We start from the raw sequence: 18,108 nt of genomic DNA, 5'->3' as shown, positions 1-18,108 counted from the left end.
TCGTGATTCCTCGAGAATTTTGGTCTAACTTTGGTTTGATTATTGTAATCTCTTATCGCGATTAGATGATAAAATTTTTAGTTGAAGAAGAGAAAAATCAGTCCTGAAATGCAACGATAAGTTCGGCCGGGTATCGTGGCTTCAAAGTTTCTGTTAGTGCCTGGGGCTTGTTTAATTCGTCCAAAGGCCCAATCCTCTACCTCGCACCCTGACCCGAATCGAGCCCACCCAACTTTGCGCGGTAAGCAAAAAATGCGAGTTGTAGCACAAAATCCCCAAGGCGGGAAAGGGGAAATGCCACAAAATAATAAAGTGCAAATCTCCACAAAAAAGAAATTGCTTCGATTAGCTGTCTCTGTTGTGTTTGCTCTAATGGACAAATTCTTGGTTCCTTCCAAACCCTCAACTGAAAGCCCTAAACCCAAACCAAGGTATCTCTTTGTTTCTCTCAATCTCTACTTCTCTGAAATTTTGGGTTGAATGATTGATGCAATTCAAGATGTTCTTTTGAATCCAAAGATGTCGTCCATGGCAAAGAAGCATACTCGAATTGAACGGAAAGTTCGATCCTAAGTACCGCCACAACCTCTCTGGCCTCCTCATGCATTCTTATTCCGAGGTCTTTCAAATTTCTTCTGCCTTTCTCTTTTTTTAATTTAAATTTTACTTTCATTGTTATTAATTTTTAAGGTTGATTTTGTTCAATTACTGATTTTTGTTTTGTGATGGCTTAGATTGGGGCATTTCCGCATTTTTATCACATTGATGGAAAGCCGTGTCAAACCCATGTATGCATCAAATTCTTTAGGGACAGTTACAATTTTTTTTTTTTGGAAAACTCTCTCCCAGCTTTCCATACTCTATTTAATCTGTTGCATTAACTTTAGACATCTGTTTTGTAGATTAATCGGATAAACAATGCTGTGAATTCTGGTCGTCAACTTCCATTCAGAATGTTAGTGGTTCTTATCTCTCTTTTTTCTCCCTTACTCTTTCTAGTGAATATTTATGTAACTTGGTTACAATTATCACTTCTGAATTCTGATTATTATCTCTGTAATAGTTTGTCATTGGCTATTATTTGTCATATTTTACTCAAGAAATATCTTTGTGCAATGTAATTTCCTCACTAAGCTCTATTTTGACAGCGATCTGTATCACTACTATAATTTGTGTATCAGCACTCGTTGTACATAACCCATCTGCTAGAGAGAGCTAACTATTATCACAATTTTTATCTGAAAAAAGAAGAAGAAATAACGACACCTGCAAATTGATTTTCAAACCTTCTTTTTTGTCATGATGGTGATACTGTTCTATTGTTATTTGTTGTTAGAAAAAGGCAATAATAGACCTGTATAACAAAAAATAATTAATTTTTACCTGTTGGATGCTAAATGTCAGTGGCATGAGCTAGTGTTTGGATCCGTCACACCTTTCTAGCTGCATTGATAAGAGTTGGGCACAATGATTGGAATTTTGAGCAAATGCCATTTAGTATATCTTTTAAACAGTTACAATCTCAATTTTTGAGTGAATAAAATTTTAGATGTTTAGAATTTTTTTTTTTCAAGTTATGGTATTGACTGCGAATGACTGAAAAACTACAGCCTTTTCCTTTAGACTGGAGCTGTTTGCTAAATATTTCAATTTAATTCTTAATTCTTTAATTATTTATTTTTGTTCCAAGTGAAGATCAGAGATAATTTGATTTGGCCTCTCTCTCCAATGTTAATTCCTTCTACAATTACTAGTTACTACTTACTACAAGTAGTTTTCTTGAGAATTTCTATTATCATCCTATTTGTTTTAGCATTCAATTGTGCATTTTCTAGATTCTTTTGAATATGAAAAATTGTTGTTTGGTGAAGTCTTTGATATCCTCTCTCTCAGATATTATTTATTCATACCTCTTGTTTCATTTCAAGAGATAGTTTAATATGATTCTCTTTTCAGGCAAGGAATATCTGCAGTTGACTTTGACAACAAGGTGATACCTCCCATTAATATCTTATTAAATTATAGCTTCTGAAATCTTTTGATGATAAATTTACCCTGCTAATTGTGTTTCTTAATGTTTTTTTTTTGGTTTATACATATTTCTTGTAATTGTAAAGCTAGTCATTTAAGAATGATATATATATATATATATATATATATAAATATATATATTATATTGATTTGGATGAGTAAGAATGACATATTTTGGACTTATGGTTCAACTCGAAGTAGGGTTGAGTATGACCATAGCTAAACTATTTAAACTTTGGTTTCAGAATAGGCTGAACATATTTAGAAATTATCTTGCCACGTTTTGAAGTCAAAATTTGATTTTATGAGAAGCCAGACACTTATTTGAACTTCCTACAAAATAATAGTTGCATTTTAAGGTAAAAACAGGTGACCATTTTTTTGGGTACTTGTTACTTGGCTACACATGGGGAGCTAGCTCTTTCTCATCCTGTAAAGTTCACCCTTCCATCTCCAAGATCCGAACTTAAGGCCTCCAGTTTGAATTTTCAAGTTCTAACTATTGGAGTGTCCCCCTGGGCAGAAAAACGCATGATCATACCACAACACCTTCTCAAATTGAAACGGCTCTTCAAGGGCATAGTCACAGGCATGAAGATTTTTCATTGGGCTGGTATGTAGAATGGGTGTTAATTGCAGAAATATCATGTCCAAATGTTAATGTGATATCTGCAAGCATACTAGAAACCATTGTGTCTATAAGGCCTATGCACCATGCTACTAAATAGGCGAACTAATTTGAGTTTTATGTATTCTGTTGCAGTTGATGTGACTAAATGCGAATTAACCAGTATGAATAGGAGATACTTGCTATTTCTTAATTTTCTTCCCCTACCTCACCCTCTCCTTTCCATTGCAATTCCTACTATTCTTTTTGTCCTTCTTTCTCTTCCCTCTTTAACCACCCCTAATTTTTTCCCCATATAATTGTCTCCAGGGAATTTACTTAGTGTCTGTGACAAAATCAGGGTGCTTAACGGTGCATGACTTTGAGACTCTATATTGCCAGAGTAATGATTCACTGCCACGTAAGTTAATCAACTAAAGGTTTGCTTTGCCTCCCTCCCCCACTCCCCTTGCCTTTGTGTAAATCTTCAGCACATGTATATGTTGGCATAGCAAAACAGATGCTTTTTTTTGACTCAGGTCTCTATCATATTTGCTATGCTTACATATAACTATAATGTACATTATGCCTGATTTTTGTGCACAAGTTAAATTGAAAATTGCATCATTAATACACTCTTCTGACAATGTCCTGACATTTGTGGGTAACACATGCATGTATGTAGAAAACCTAAATAAAATTCCTGCAGTTAAAGAATGGTTTTGTGCATTAGGAGAGAAACATCAGACAATATTGTTCAAGTGGCATACCTATTTAAACATGGTGGCTTTTTATTCTTAGGTAATTTGCTCATGATTGGACTGAATATCTGAAACCATGGTCTGATGTGCACGTCTTTCCATGTTAGGGGTAGGGTACAGTTATGAAAGGGCAGAGGATAAGGTCTACATAGTTACTCTATATGGTTAAGTAGTGGCTTATTTGGTAATAATGTGCCATCCAGGGATTTGGTTTAGGTGTCAGTTTGTCATGATGTAAATCTGCCACTTAAGCCTCATCTTCTTGAATCGTTGGTTATACAGTTATTTTCTTTCATTCATCTGGTAATTATGCCACCCAGGAAATTGGTATGGGGTTCAGGGTGTCATTGTCTAAACCAGCCTGTTTTACAGTCAGAACTCATTTTGGCAGCCCTTCTGCATACTTGCCATGTGGTTACTTATGTTTAGTTCCTGCTCAGAGTGTTGGGTGCAATAAAAGAACATACTGCATCCGCAATATCTTTTGATAATATTCTCAACATCTATGATGGTCATTGTTAGTTGATTAGTAGGTCTGTTAGTTACAAAGATGATTGTTTCACTGTATCTCAACCTTTGTGATCTTGGATAAGGATGCTAATGAACTTGGTGGGCAAAATGAGAACTCGCTTATTAATCACTCTTCTTTAGATTTTGAATTTCATGTGAAAGGTACTCATTTCAGTTTTTCCTATCTGGACACTTTTGAAGAGTATAAGCATGTTTTATTTTATTGTTTCCTTGTTCGTCTGTTTTCTTTTTCTTTATTATTTCCTATCTGGATTCATACTTAGGTTCAGCTATCATGTATTCTTGCCAATCTATCTCACTTGTTTGTTACTTCTTTGGAATAGGCTTAACTGAAGATGAAAGTAAGCACTTATTGCACCTCTACTTGCGGCAACAACTTGATGTTGTTCGGTGGAATCTTGCTAACCAGGATGAGGTTCAGTTCAGTTACTTATCCTCAAACTATTAGACGTCTAGATGTTGTAGATGGTCAAATGACATTTTACTTCACTGTAATTTGCACTTGCCATATGTTCAAGGAAATGGTTAGCATAATGTTCTTGTATATATTTGACTCCAGCTTATGGGTGGTATTATAACTATGGAGTTTACTTAATGTCATTGGTCAAAATTCAGTATATAACTAACAAATAATGTTTATGGTAGTTTTGCTGATGATGACATTTCCAACTAGTGTGGCAATAACTATTTCTGTTTTACTCTTTAGTTTTGTTCTGCTTTATGCTGTAAATGTTTGCCTTGGTTTTTATTTATTTATTTATTTATTTTTATTATTATTATGTAGCTTTTTGTACTAATCAATTTCTAACATCTAGGGTTCTACGGCATGCATAGATCTGGCTGTGGAAACTTAGTAGCTTGCTTATTAAGGTTTCTTGGCTTCAGGAATACATAAGTGAAAACCACTGTTTGAATTATTTAAGAAATATAGCATGTACATATGGATTAAGTGGAGTGGAATATTTTTGGATTATTAAATTTCACTGATATGAGTTAGATCTGCATTTACTCATGTTCACCTCTAGACGCATAATGTTTCCAAACATTGAGACGTGCCTTTTTTTTTGTCCAAAGAAACTCAAATTTCGTACTTGGATTGTCCAGGCTATTATTCATGTATGGCTGGTCAAGAGTTTAGAGTTCTGTTTTCCTCTATTTTATGTCACTGTTTTTTATTTCAACAGCACTGATCTAATTACTTTATGTGTCTGGTTTATATAGCATTAATTAAATTTTGAATTCTCTGATGGATGGTGCGTAAAGTGGTTGTAACTGGGTTAATATCATTTTTTATCTTGGACTTCTAACCTTTGACATGGTTGTTTACTTTTCTAGGTGGCTTGTACTTCTGTGAAAAGCAATGAAGTACTGATCTTTGATATTGGTTATGTCTCTTCTAAACCAGTTGAGGTAAGTTTCCCTTTTGGTTTTCCTGTCATATATGAAAAGTATCTTTATTCAATGTGTTATTACCAAACTCCTCTGTGGATTAAATAATCATAGATTCATTTCTATCTATTATGGTCGAAAATAGTTTTAGCATGTTAATCACACTGATATATATAAATACCAAAATCTACTACTATATTCATTATTATCTACAAAGACCAGCTAGGGCATTGAATAGCAGGAGCAGAATTTCTGGTATGTTCTATAATGAGGTGTTCATGCATATCTGGAGAGAGAAAGAAGATTGGCTTTGGGGACTTGCAGAGAGACTTGAAGTGTTTAGGTGAAATTACTGTAGTTTCATTTAGAAAGCAACTTTTAACAAGATTCTAAGGACTATGATCCCCTGCTCCCATTGTTGACCCATAACCATACTATTACATTGCTTTTGCATCAGCACAAAATTTCTTCTACCCCCTGATATGTCACCATATTGACATTTGGTGGTTTGGTGTACAATTTGACCTGAATTTATGGGAAATTGCTTAAATATGAATGGATATATTTTCTAAGGTAAAGAGAACTTTTGAGTTCTTACTAGCTTTAGGGTGAGAGATATTGAAAAAGCTATTGGTCTCAAAAGGAGTTTTGAATGTACGGCATTGACAGGGTAGGGTGTGAGAGAACAATTATATAATTATTGAAGTTAGTTATAAGCCACTTAGTTTGGAATAATATATCTGACAGACACGGACCCATTATCTGGCATTTATTCATGAGACGAAGAATAAAAGAGGAAGTCGTCCACGTCAGGTTGATATTTCCAATGGGTTGTCTTAATGGAATTATGAGTGACTGCATTTAGAGATTTGGAGTTTAAGCCTGATAAAGTATAATGGAGTTTAAATTCAACTATAGTTAATTTGATTTCCTTGCTTAATTTCGACAGGTTGATATTAATAATCTCTTGCTTCCTTGCTTGTCTCAAATTTGGACCTCTGTTCTGCATCTATTCACTTCTGGCACTGCAGAGTTCTGCGGTAGCTACTTTTAATGCACTTAATGTGAATTCTTTTAATGTTCAAATACATGTATTTGATCTGAAATTTTTTATGATCATCCCCTCTTAAGCTCCCATCTGATCCTGTATTAGGATATGTAATTAAGAGACTTCAAATAGTTTTTATTAGTCATATAATTTCCAAGTATGTGATAAACTGATCCAAATAAATCAGTAAAGTCGTCAGTTTTATTCTTTTGTTCAAAAGTTAACCATCAGGGAATTATTTTAGTTTCCTTATATCTGGTAGCATCCTCATTTTAATGTACCATGATAATTTTGTTCGCTGTTAATCCAGGTGTTAAGAACAAGACGCACTCTCTCTGTTCTTGGTTCTGAAGTCTATAAGGGTCTATGTGATATAGCTTTTACGGCAACTGATGATTCAAGGTTTGTCAAAAGCTGAGAAAAAAATTCCCCCCCCCCATTATTGGATGTGGATTTTTTGAAAGATGAAAAATAAATACGAAATTATGAAAAAAAATATAGTAACTGTTCAGGCATATCGTGAAGAACCTGAACTTGGGTATTGACGTAGAGTTGTAATATTGAGTTAGTAAAATTGACCCTTCCATATTGAGAAACCACTTTGGTTAACAAAGTAGAAAGGAACACCAAACATCATAAATTTTGGAAATAATTTTGAGTGACCTGATGTCAACCTGAGAACTGCATTTAAGATTATTATTTTTTGTTCTGCTGTGGCACAAAAAGCTTAATAGTTCATTAGAGGTTTGCCTGGAACATTCTTTATGCCTTTCCTCTGCATATCTGGTTTCTTCATGTTAAAGTTATGCTTTGAAATTCCTTCTAAAAGGAAAACTTGATGTTTTTGTGTTTTCTACAAGAACTGCTTAACTCTACACTGGTATCCATAAGATGCCTAGTTTGAGGTGAAAGCTATTAGTCTAGAGTGTTTGCTTCACTTGTATGCTATTGCTAAAATATTGACATGTGAGTTTTTTTTTTTTTTTTTCAAATTTCCATATATTGTTAGTTTTGCACATGAAGATGAAGACAAGGTATACCACTAGACTAGAAGCAAGGAAAACTATTGTTGTGAATCATCCTATTTATTAGGCCATTCTAAATAATTGGTAGTATTTATAATGTTCTTTTCAACACTAACCAAAAATCGAAGAAAAATACCTAAAGTATTCAATATTGGGAAGAGCCATTGTTGTGAGAAACAGCAAGTTATTGATCCCTTTTTCAGATTTTGAACTAGCACATAAACGTTTGGTACAGATACATGTTGGAAACTATTTTCAGAAACTTGATGGTGAGAAACAATCTAGTTATTGAGCCCTTTGTCCTTTTATTTACTTGTTTAGCCATCTTTGCTGTGACTTATACCCTAATATACCTTTAGAGTGCTCAGATCCATAATTGCCTGGAGTTACAGATGATAAGATAGTGGTTCCTGACAGGTCAAGTAACAAACTAATTGATAATTCAGCCACATTGTTGCTGTTAGTCTTTGTTTAAGCTTTGGAATTACTATAATTCAAAAGGATTTGAAGTAATTTTTCTTGCTCTAATGCCAAGTTAACTATTATGTTATTTCTTAAATTTATTCTAGTAGCTGTTATTAATTTTTGGTTCAGTATTGAACTTTCCAGTGGCTAGTTTTGGAATCTTTTTTATATACTGGTCATATACGTTGGTTGATGACATTTTGTTGAATCGATTTAAATTTTCATGAGGTTTGTCTTCAGCTGCCAGTTATATTCTTTTCTTCCTGATGGTTGTCGCTGTAGGTTGATTGCTTCTGACACTCATGGCATAGTCAATATATGGGATAGAAGAAAAAGTGTTCTTCCTTGCCTTGAGCTTATAACTGGTTCCTGTAGCACCCTCAATACTATCCAACCGCATGTGGAAAATCAGGTTAATAAATTGAAGACCTCTCTTATATTTATTAAGTTACTTATCTGAATCTGTAGGAAAAAATTATTTGCATGTCATCTTTGCTTTTTCTTTTATGAGATGAGCATGAGACTTGTTTTATGTTACATGTTACTGAACTACATATTGAAGTGGTGAGAGAGTAGAGTTTGGTATTCATTTGTTCAAACTTGTATTAAAGGTGCATTAAAATATTGAATTGAGGCTTGGCTTTACTAGTCAGGCTTCGAGTCTAATAAATTTGAACAAGATTCAGCTAAGGGCACCAAGTTATTGTGGAAACTTTTCTGCCAATTAAGAATAATATCTTTTCATGCGTGCATTACTTGTCTAAATTTCAATTTAGTTAAATAGAATCAACAGACTCACAAATGAATCTTCTATGGCATATATCTTTACATCTATGTGATACATAAAAAATTGAGGTCCAACTATTCCCAACCTGATGCATGGTAGTCCTCCAGACTCAAGTATGTTGTTGGAACTCCATAAGGGTATTCTTGATGCTTGCAAACAAATGTAGGGGCTCAATGGGCATTTCACAGAATGCTGTTGCATGTTGAGACTGGAATCCCTTCTAACACCATGATGCATTGGTGTGGATAGTAGTCAGACTTTCTCCCCTTGCTGGCTGGAAAAAAGAAAGGGAAAAGGAAAAAAGATTGGAAAAAAAGGAGAGAACAAAAAAAGTTTGAGGGGAATAAGTAAATTAAAAAGAAAAAGCAAAATTGAAGGATAAATAGCATGAAATATTATAACAATACTATTAAATATGAAAACTCATTATTATGATATATAATTGATTTGAATGGAAGGAAAAGAAATCTATAAATGATTAGTATAATCAATAAAACGAAATCCATAGTTATATGTTATATTATTTGAAATGCATAACTATTAACATAATATACAAAATTTAGAACAATGAACATATCAATCTATAATATAATTAATGCAAATTAATGACATCAACTAGGATTAATGTGAATTTATAGATGTTGAAATCAATTCTAAAACCTATTGGTGTTTATTCTTTTGTAAATATAATACAGTTGTATGTTTATTTAAACAAATTATATGTTTTATTTTCAATAAATAATAATTTTTAGTTTAAAACTTACAGCATAGGTGTTTATAAAGTTAGAGAAAATGTTTACGCATTTAAATAGAAAAAATGGCACTTATAGTATCGCAATGGAACACTTCTAGTTTTGTTAAGAAATCTATGTTATTTGGTATTTGATTTACTGAAGTTCTTATATTATATTTTTGTAATTTTGCTTGGCTTAAGGCATTGTTGGCAACAAATAGTGTGGTCTTAGCAGTATAGAAAAGTTATTAAAGTTATTGAAAATGCACTCAATAGAAGGAATGTGCAGGTGTATTTGGATTCTTTTATAGATGCTATGCATTTTATTGTTAGTAATTGTTTCTTTTTAAGCTTTTGAATAATCCTTAACCTTGATAAGTTCATTTATTGCAGACAATTTTTGGTGCTAGTAAGGATGGGAATATATATATGTGGGATCTTCGTGGAGGAAGAACATCTTCTGCTTTTCAATGTCATAATGAGGTAAGACATTGACGTTCTAATTTTTGTCTAGGAATACACACCACCAGAACAGGAAACTTATTTAAGAATTAACATGTAGAGAGTTACAATTTAAATTAGTTAAATATGGTTATTTACTTTTAAAAAGTAAACCAGCCCCTCTAATAATTTACATTTAGATAAATCTAAATTTCAAAATATATATTTTGCATTCGCAAGTTTGTGATTGTACTTTTAGATTTTTAAAGCTTTTCAAATTAATGTTCCTGTTTTTACAAAGCTATTAGATCTTTTACTTTTATGGTACATAGCTGAATGCATAGTTCTTCCATAAGGCAAAACGAACCCCATCTATTAACATATGACAGAGAATACTGAATTCAGAATATGGAACAATTTCAGGACTTAATTGTGATCAGGATGCATAATAAATATTGGTTATTCAGCTTTTACTTATGCATTTACTTTGAGTTATGTATGATCCCCAAGATTTTATATAAGGGAGACATGTAATGAAATTCATTAGCCACCCCCACAGGATGAAATCTTTGTTTGTACCCCGCTTGTAATATGTTGCATGTTGGCAAAAGTACGTCAGACTGTTGCTGGGACTAACAACCCTGCTAAGGACAAACAGTCCAAATGGTGCTAGCAGCAATCTTAGACACCTTTTGTCATTGTCAGGATCCATTTGTTTGATGACTTATCTTTATGCATATGGTTAATATAGCTTTCGTAGTTGATAAAGTTGTATCTTAATGATACATGCAGTGACATTTGTAATGTTTGACTCATTCAGGCAGGTCATCCACCTCTAATATCTTTGAAGTTAGCAACAATGCTGGCAAAGATTGGATCTTTAAAGGTATTCATGATGAACTTGGCCACTTTCTTTCCCTAGGGAAATGACTTTCTTTTCTGAAGGGCTTTAAGGTGGATGATTTCGTTGCCTATGAACTACCAATATTTATGTATGCCGATATCCTCTTGAGTCTACCTGTTCATGAAAGTGCATTTTCATATCTTTATGTAAAAACTTGCAGATGTGAAGGGTTCTTAGTTTATGGAATATGAAATCCAGGGCAGCATACTTTCATGTTATAGTAAAAACATAATCAATGTTGTTGCTTTCCATAATGTGCTCTTAATGACTTGTTCCCTTCTCTTTTCAGGCACAATCAGATATTGCTCCGAAGGAAATACACTCCATTGATCTTGATCCTTCTTGTCCATATCAATTGGCATTCCACCTAGATGATGGATGGTAGGTTGTGGAATGATACCAATTTATTGCCTGTGAATTTTTTCATCAGTGATTAATAATCAAAGAAAAGAAAATATATAGCAGTCATGATATGGAATGCATTTGCCTACCTATTCATTGGTGTTGATCATGAATCTACTGATTGTGCACATATTTTGCCAAAGCTTCCACCCTCAATAAATAACCATTTGCTAAAGAGTGACTTCCGTTTTAGGTTTTGAATCCTGTAGATGCTTGATTTTGGCTACTAATTTATTATTTCTTCCAGAGTTGTTTTATGGGAAGCACCCTCTTACCTTTTACTCAGGATCAAGTCTCATTACATCATTAATGGCCTGGTGTTAGAAAAGCCCGCTACTCTCAATGGCCACAGAATGGGGTTTTAATCATTGTTACCCATTTGTATATTAAAGCTCATTTTAATACTGTTACTCATTATGTTCTTTAAAGCTTGTTGTTGAGTAATTGTTTCTTTCTGCTCTATACATAGAGCCTTGACAATTTGTTTTGGCAGAACTAGATCTTTAGACATGGCAAATAGACTTTCAGTCTTAGCTCTCTCTCTCTCTTAAATTTTTTCTACTTAGCCATTCTCTGCCCTATTCGTAGCCTTATTCTGCCGTTTACTTATTCTCTACCCTTTGTTTATCTACACTTGTTATGACACTTAGTATTGTAGAGACTACTCTAGTTTTCCTCTCTGCCTCTAGCACTATCTTTTTTAGCATATTTGCAACACTACCTCTTTTTATCACTAGAACCTTTTATACAAATCCCAACCAAGCATCAGCAATTTCTTCAGGTCACTTTGCGAGAAGTGCTGTATGAAATCCAAATATCTTCAGGATTCATTTGTATTAAAATGTTGATTGCAGAAATTATAACTAAATATTATTGGGCCATGGATTCAATCTCCTTTGTTATTTTTATCATGATTAAAATGTTCATTTGCCAATAAGGCAACTCGCATTAGAGGCCAAGAAGATTGGAAGCCCCAACTTTGATGTTTTCTTGTGTTTATTTCCTCATTTCTTGTAGGTCAGGTGTTTTGGATATTTATAATTTAAGAGTTACACACGTTCATTGCCCTCCTCCAGCTTGGTTGTAAGTAAAAGTTGAATATATTTACAGTTTCATCATGTATTTATAGGGGTATTGGCAACTTTGTATAGTAGCTTTACATTTATTTGTTCTTGTTCTTTTCTTTTTAATTTGAATTTGTTAGAAATGGAGCCAGCATATCAGCTGATCTACTATACTTGAGAAAGCCATCATGGCTGCCAACATCTTCTGTAAGGTTTTTTTTTCACTGGATTTCCTTGTTCAACTTTTTTTTATATGATATTACAGAAATAGCCCAGTCCACAAGTCTACTATTCACAATTGGTTGCAAAACTCAGGATAACCTGGGCATGTGTGTCAATTTACTTGGAGGGGAAATTATTGGTCACATTAAAGGAAACATAACTTCTGATCATTGTGCAACAATCAGCTAAATCATTGTCATATAATCCTTCACTTTTGTACTTTTGACAACTTATATTCTATGATTGTTACCTTGCGTATGGGACAATGCATGCAGTACTGTCTCCATTAACAGCATCATTCAACCCTTAGCAGCATCTGCATCAGATAGCCATTTCTGGGTTTGTTTTTTTTTCACAACAGGGTCTCAAAGAGTCATACTTCTCCCTTGGAGCAGTGTACTGTTTTACTCATAAAAAAAGTCTTATCTCAGACTAGATTATGTCTGCTGCAGATTTACGTGGTCGGATCATCATCTGACTGTGGCATTCATATTTTAGATTTTTATCCAGATACCAGCTCTCCCAGCCATGTGGACTACAAGTAAGAGACTCCTTACACATTCTTACATTACCCATCAGGCTCTCTGGAGGTTGAATTGGTTATTTTGGATGGACAACCTGGTTTACATTTGCTTTGTTAGGTGAAAACTTGTCAAATCTTAGTACTGTTCTTGTGTGAGTAAGAATGAAACAAAACAAACTGTTTTGTTTTTGTAGCAATAAATGCTGCTTAGTTTTTGGAGTGCTGTCCTTGGTGTTGTGTTGTAATCTCTTTTTGATGGCTGCATTAGATATTTTATAGTCATGGCATTTACTTTCATGTACAAGACACCGCTCATATGAGGGTGACTGCATGTTGCTTCCAGGTGTTGATTTTCTTTTTCAAATATCCTTTTTTCCTTTGTGTATCTTTTCTTGTTCTAGGGGGGATCAGCAGAGTTTGTCCGAGATGAACTATCAAAGAAAGCAAAATGTTTTTGTTCCATTATCTGAAGGTGTAACCACATGTGCAAGTCATCCCCTTAATGGTACCATTGTAGCTGGGACAAAGGTTAGTGTTTTATTCTGATTCCATTAGATGATGGGTATAGTTTCTTTCAATTCTCTAACTTCTTCCTTTCCCTCTTATAAGTTACTAATATGCATTTTGAAAAAGGGTAGGCATCATTTATAGGTGCCAATTTTCCAAGCACAAGAACTTGTGCCTGACCAGGAGCTTGTGCATATAAGCTCATTGGACAGAAAATAGTTATGCACATAGGACATTGACGAGGGCAATTTTTATAACCATTACAGCCAACCCAACTAACTTTCAGTATTCAAAGTTAAAAGTTTAAAAGAGAATAGACTTGTACCGATGTCCTAATCAGAGAGTAAGCAAGCACATGTAACTGTATGGACTCTTCTTTTGCTATTGTTGTTTGTCATACTCTAAAGTAACATTGCATCTTCTTTCTGAAACAAGCAAGAACTTTTCTTCCCACAGTGAGTATCAATTTATACAAATCAAAATCATTATGGTCATGATTTATTTTAATTTAAAATCAAGTAGTGAAACATTTACAAACAGAAATAGTCTTTTATTACCGAGATTGTGGATCATTTAGATGCCGGATGTATATGAAAACAAATTTTAAAGTTCTATGATACTGAAGAGCCTACAACCTTCAGTTGTTTTAGTTGGTTTCTGAAACCTTTCACTACATGCTTGGATACAATATAGTTGGCAATTTTTATTTTTTGGTGGTCAACATAGTGACATAGTTTATGCCGTGTTTCGTCATAATATGTATTGAAATGATTGTAGCCTTATATCATCATTAGCTTTGGATTTTAAAGTTCTTATTGAAAGGCCTCATTCACTTTTTCCTGTCCAAAGTCTGAGTTTGAATGAATTATTGATTTCAGCATTCATCTTTGCTTGTCGTCTCTCAACCACGCCAGTCATTCTGAGGCAGAAATTTGTGTAAGCGACAGGAAAGGCCATCTGAAAGTAGGAAACACGGTTTTTTCCCTACAGCATGCCTAAGAGTCCCGAGGCAAAAAAGCATTGAAGCTGGTAACTCAGTACCACTTGATCGGAGTGTATCAGTTTCAAATATAGGATCTTGAGATCAAGTGCATGGAATGATTTTGCTGTATGGAGGATTCTTCATTAACAGGTTTGTTGTAAAAGACAAGCTCTGCTGTATTATTGTCAATCATGTTCTGGCACTTTATTTGTATAATTGTATAATGAATAGATTGGAAGTACCTCTTCTTTAGTTATAGAGTAGATTAGATTCACCAGGATTCCTGTCTGTACAGTTTTGATCTTCCCAAAGATGCTGTGTTGGTATCAATGTACTCCAAATTAGTTTGGGACTAGCCATTACAAGCTAAGCAAACATGCCTTCAGAGTTTAGACTTCATTTCATGTATTTAAGTAATTATAATGAGACCTTGCTTGGGTGACTTGTCTTCCTCCTTGTAACTCGAGAATTTTGGTGGAAAAAGTAATTACACAACCTTCACTACAACTTCTATACCCTAAATTGAGACGAGAAGCAGAAGCAGAAGTAAGTTTTGCATTCAATACTCTCAATTTGCCAGTAAAGAACAGTAATCTAGTTAAACACAAGTCTATTGGATAATGATTTTTGTGTGACACGCCTGCCAGGGGGTGTTCATGCTGAGGCCAATAGAGTTTTGGCCGGAGGTAAGAGAGCAACACAATCTCTACCTAGACTTCCGAATTTTGAATAAATCCCCATAAGCTCCTCTTTTGCAGCCATCTGGTGAAAAGCAACCAAAAGCTTTGCACAATTCCTGCAACATGTATGTATGTATGCCAGCTTATCTGAACAGCCACTCACATAGAGTAAAACAAAACATCTAGGAATAAAAGGAAGAAAGACCATACATTAGTTGTTCCTCAGTAGCCTGTATGGTGCTTCAAAGTTTCACTCCAGAAAGGGCTCCTATTAAGAGTACAACGTGCTGCATAAACAGCTCCAGCAGCAATCATAGATTGGGGGTACAAAACAAGAGTGTTATAATGCACAATGCCGAGTTCAGCCAAGAAAACACCATGTTCTCCATCTAAATAAGGCCAAAAAGCACAAGATATACGTACCAGTATTACAGAAATGAAAACAAATTAGAGAAGTGCTTCAACAAAATTATATGTAATACCTCTAACTGAGCCAAAAAGAAAAAAAAAAAAACTACCTCCATATAAGGTGAAACAGAAACCTTGATATATCGAACAAGGAACACATATGGTGTAGGTACTGTTAAATACCACTCTAGCGTCCCCAAGATTGCTTTCTCCATTGCAAGTACCTGTTCCTCAACATAAGCATTGTCTGATATGCAGACCAAGTCCTTAACCTGCGAATTTGATAATAATGTTCAGAATCACTTCAAATGAGTGGAGATTGAAACACCATCAAATTTTTCAACACTAATTATACAAACAAGAGAGAAGACCTCTACCTGTGGAGGCCAGATTTCTTCATATTTGCAAGCGATGAGCATTGCACCCAGACCAACCAACTGAAGTTCATACCTCGATACAACCTTCTTCGAGAGATATCGGTCAAGTATATTAATGGTCAAATAGAGGCTTTCACTCATAAGTTGAAATGAGTTGTGAACTTGAATCAGCCAGTCCACTAGAATTTTTCTCATCTGTACGTTTATGAGTGGCTGTGAGCAGAGGTAATCCAGGACTTGGGTATCATTCTGCAGCCATTTTACCAATTACGAGATAATGAATGAAATAAAATAGGAGGGACATGGAGAAGAGAGATGGGGAAAATAAATGATTAAGACAACATACTTCTGTGGACTTATAGAACTTGTAGAGGTCATCAACATATTCTACAACTGCTAATTCATCATTCACCTCAGTGGCATCAATATTAACAACATGATCCTTTAACTCATTTGCTACCACAGCACAAGCAGCCTGAAGCATAAGCCAAAATCAGTTACAAAAAAGAACAAATAAAATATCTTTCAATTGATCTAAAAACAATAACATGGAGCTACAGTTGAAAAAGAAAACATCTAAATTACCCTGCTTCGGGCACTAAGAATTGAAGTGAGTGTCTTAACATTCTTCCTAAAGGACCTTTGATGCAAGCTTTTTTCACTAACCGGATTGACATTTCCCTCATCATTTGAATTTATCAGGATGGCAGTCTCTGGTTTTGGCTTATTAGATGCCTGCTTTCCACCTCTTTTCTCAACCATTTCTTCTTCATCATCAGAGCTATTAGCAATTGTGGTATTAGGGTTTGGCTTATTAGATAACTTCTTGTTAGCTTTAGCTACCTTTTTCACATTGCTGCCTTTGCCATTAACTGGTAACCCATCACCAGCTGCTGCTACAACTGAGTTCTGCAAATTAAGGGTACTAATAGATTTTCAATGCAATAGAGCTGGTAATCATTCAATACTGAAAAAACATAATTGAGAAAAAAGTGACAGAAGGGAAATTACCTTATTCTCTAGTGCTGCTGCTTGTGCATTTGCCAACAGTTTTGCACGAAAGCCCCTGCAAAAGCAAAAAGAAAACAGGTTAGAAAAACACAAGATGCAGTGAGAAGAGGGGGGTGGGGGCGGAGGAGGAGAGAGAGGGACCTTGTAATTGGTCGGGTAATATTGGTAGGGGGCTTCCCTTCAATGAGTTGTAGAGTGTCAAGATTTCCAATATCACACAGAGCTCGCCGATTTCCTTTCGCTACTTCATTCTTCACCTTGCCTCCCCCTGAAACGGTGGCCAAAATTTTTAGGAACTTGGACAGTAGTCAAAGGACCAACAAAGAACCAAGAAATGGGGCAAAATATATAAAAAGAAAAGGATCAAGGAAGAAACCATATCAAAGCAAGCCCAGATGACATTCATAAAGAGAACAATAAAACAAATTTGATATAAACCCAGAAAATCCCATGAATAGTATCAAAAAGGAAAAAAAAAGGGGAAAAACAAAAGTCCATGAGGAAATTGATGCATTAAATAAAACCCCGAAATATCAGAAAAGAAGAAAGAAAAAGGAGAACCCAGAAAATGGAATGAAAGGCTATTTACACTTAAAAATTCAAGAACAATCATATGTTTGCAATGAATCAAGAACCCCGTTTTCATCTATAAAACACACCAAAACAAGAGGAAACTAAACAAACATATGCCAATGACATGATCCAAACAAATAAAAGATCAGGATTCTAAAAAAAAAAATCACAAATTGGTTACAAGATATAATCCCAAGATTAAAATGAAAAAATAGGTCCATTCTGATCGAAAAGCAGATATATTTACCTCTGGGGTGCTGAGGAGCAGCAACTTTGTTGTCCATCTCCCAGTAAAGATGAAATCTTTCTCTTCCTTTTTTCTGTCTTCTCTTTGTTTGATTCAATGATGCTGCTTTTTGGGAATCCTTTACTACTGATCTTCTTAATTGCGTAACGGTCGTATTTTTGTTTTCATTTAAAATCTTGACAATTTAGATTATTCCCTGACTCCATGTTCGCCTCAATTGGGTCCTGGGACTCCGGGCTATGCTAAGCCCCCTGCCCAACTTTACGCCACTGTATCAAACTCTATATATTCCTTTGGCTAGAAATAGGAGTAGAGTCATTCATGTACCTCAAAACAGAGGCACAGAAGGCTTTTAAGTTATGCAAAATGTGGCCCAGACATAACTCATCT

General features: G+C 34.6%; 2 protein-coding genes across 3 annotated transcripts; one reads left to right on the top strand and one right to left on the bottom strand.

The window, feature by feature from the left end:
- The first annotated feature begins 195 nt into the window (after positions 1-195).
- On the top strand, positions 196-14,865 carry LOC110412461 (Transducin/WD40 repeat-like superfamily protein). Of its 2 annotated transcripts, XM_021422994.1 has the most exons (18): positions 196-431; positions 520-619; positions 735-788; positions 903-955; positions 1,957-1,990; positions 2,969-3,059; positions 4,254-4,345; positions 5,266-5,340; positions 6,678-6,769; positions 8,140-8,269; positions 9,771-9,860; positions 10,639-10,704; positions 11,012-11,103; positions 12,142-12,207; positions 12,329-12,395; positions 12,863-12,951; positions 13,335-13,461; positions 14,319-14,865. In XM_021422994.1, the coding sequence occupies exons 1-18, from the start codon at positions 253-255 to the stop codon at positions 14,361-14,363; spliced, it is 1,542 nt and encodes a 513-aa protein (XP_021278669.1). In that variant the 5' UTR covers positions 196-252; the 3' UTR covers positions 14,364-14,865. The 2 variants fall into 2 exon arrangements, with proteins under 2 accessions (XP_021278669.1, XP_021278670.1); XM_021422995.1 differs by lacking the exon at positions 14,319-14,865 and having other exon boundaries at positions 12,329-12,400.
- A 93-nt stretch (positions 14,866-14,958) lies between these two features.
- Positions 14,959-18,059, bottom strand: LOC110412462 (G2/mitotic-specific cyclin S13-7-like). Its single transcript, XM_021422996.2, is given in 11 exon segments — positions 14,959-15,218; positions 15,313-15,327; positions 15,329-15,482; positions 15,485-15,491; positions 15,621-15,782; positions 15,888-16,136; positions 16,234-16,362; positions 16,473-16,796; positions 16,899-16,953; positions 17,040-17,166; positions 17,719-18,059. Coding segments are annotated over 11 exon segments (1,401 nt in total). The 5' UTR covers positions 17,756-18,059; the 3' UTR covers positions 14,959-15,076.
- Between the last annotated feature and the right edge of the window lie 49 nt (positions 18,060-18,108).

This window comes from Theobroma umbraticum, unplaced genomic scaffold (genome assembly GCF_002168275.2).
Source record: "Theobroma umbraticum cultivar Fairchild unplaced genomic scaffold, ASM216827v3 scaffold_95.0, whole genome shotgun sequence".
Classification (NCBI taxonomy): Eukaryota; Viridiplantae; Streptophyta; class Magnoliopsida; order Malvales; family Malvaceae; genus Theobroma; species Theobroma umbraticum.
Note: the sequence above shows the minus strand (reverse complement) of the source record. Positions and strands in the feature narration are given on the sequence as shown.

Coding starts and splice junctions, on each gene's coding strand:
- LOC110412461 (XM_021422994.1), top strand. CDS start 253: ATGCGAGTTGTAGCACAAAATCCCCAAGGCGGGAAAGGGGAAATGCCA. Junction 9,861..10,638: donor CTTTTCAATGTCATAATGAG/GTAAGACATTGA, acceptor TGACTCATTCAG/GCAGGTCATCCACCTCTAAT. Junction 12,952..13,334: donor CCCAGCCATGTGGACTACAA/GTAAGAGACTCC, acceptor TTCTTGTTCTAG/GGGGGATCAGCAGAGTTTGT.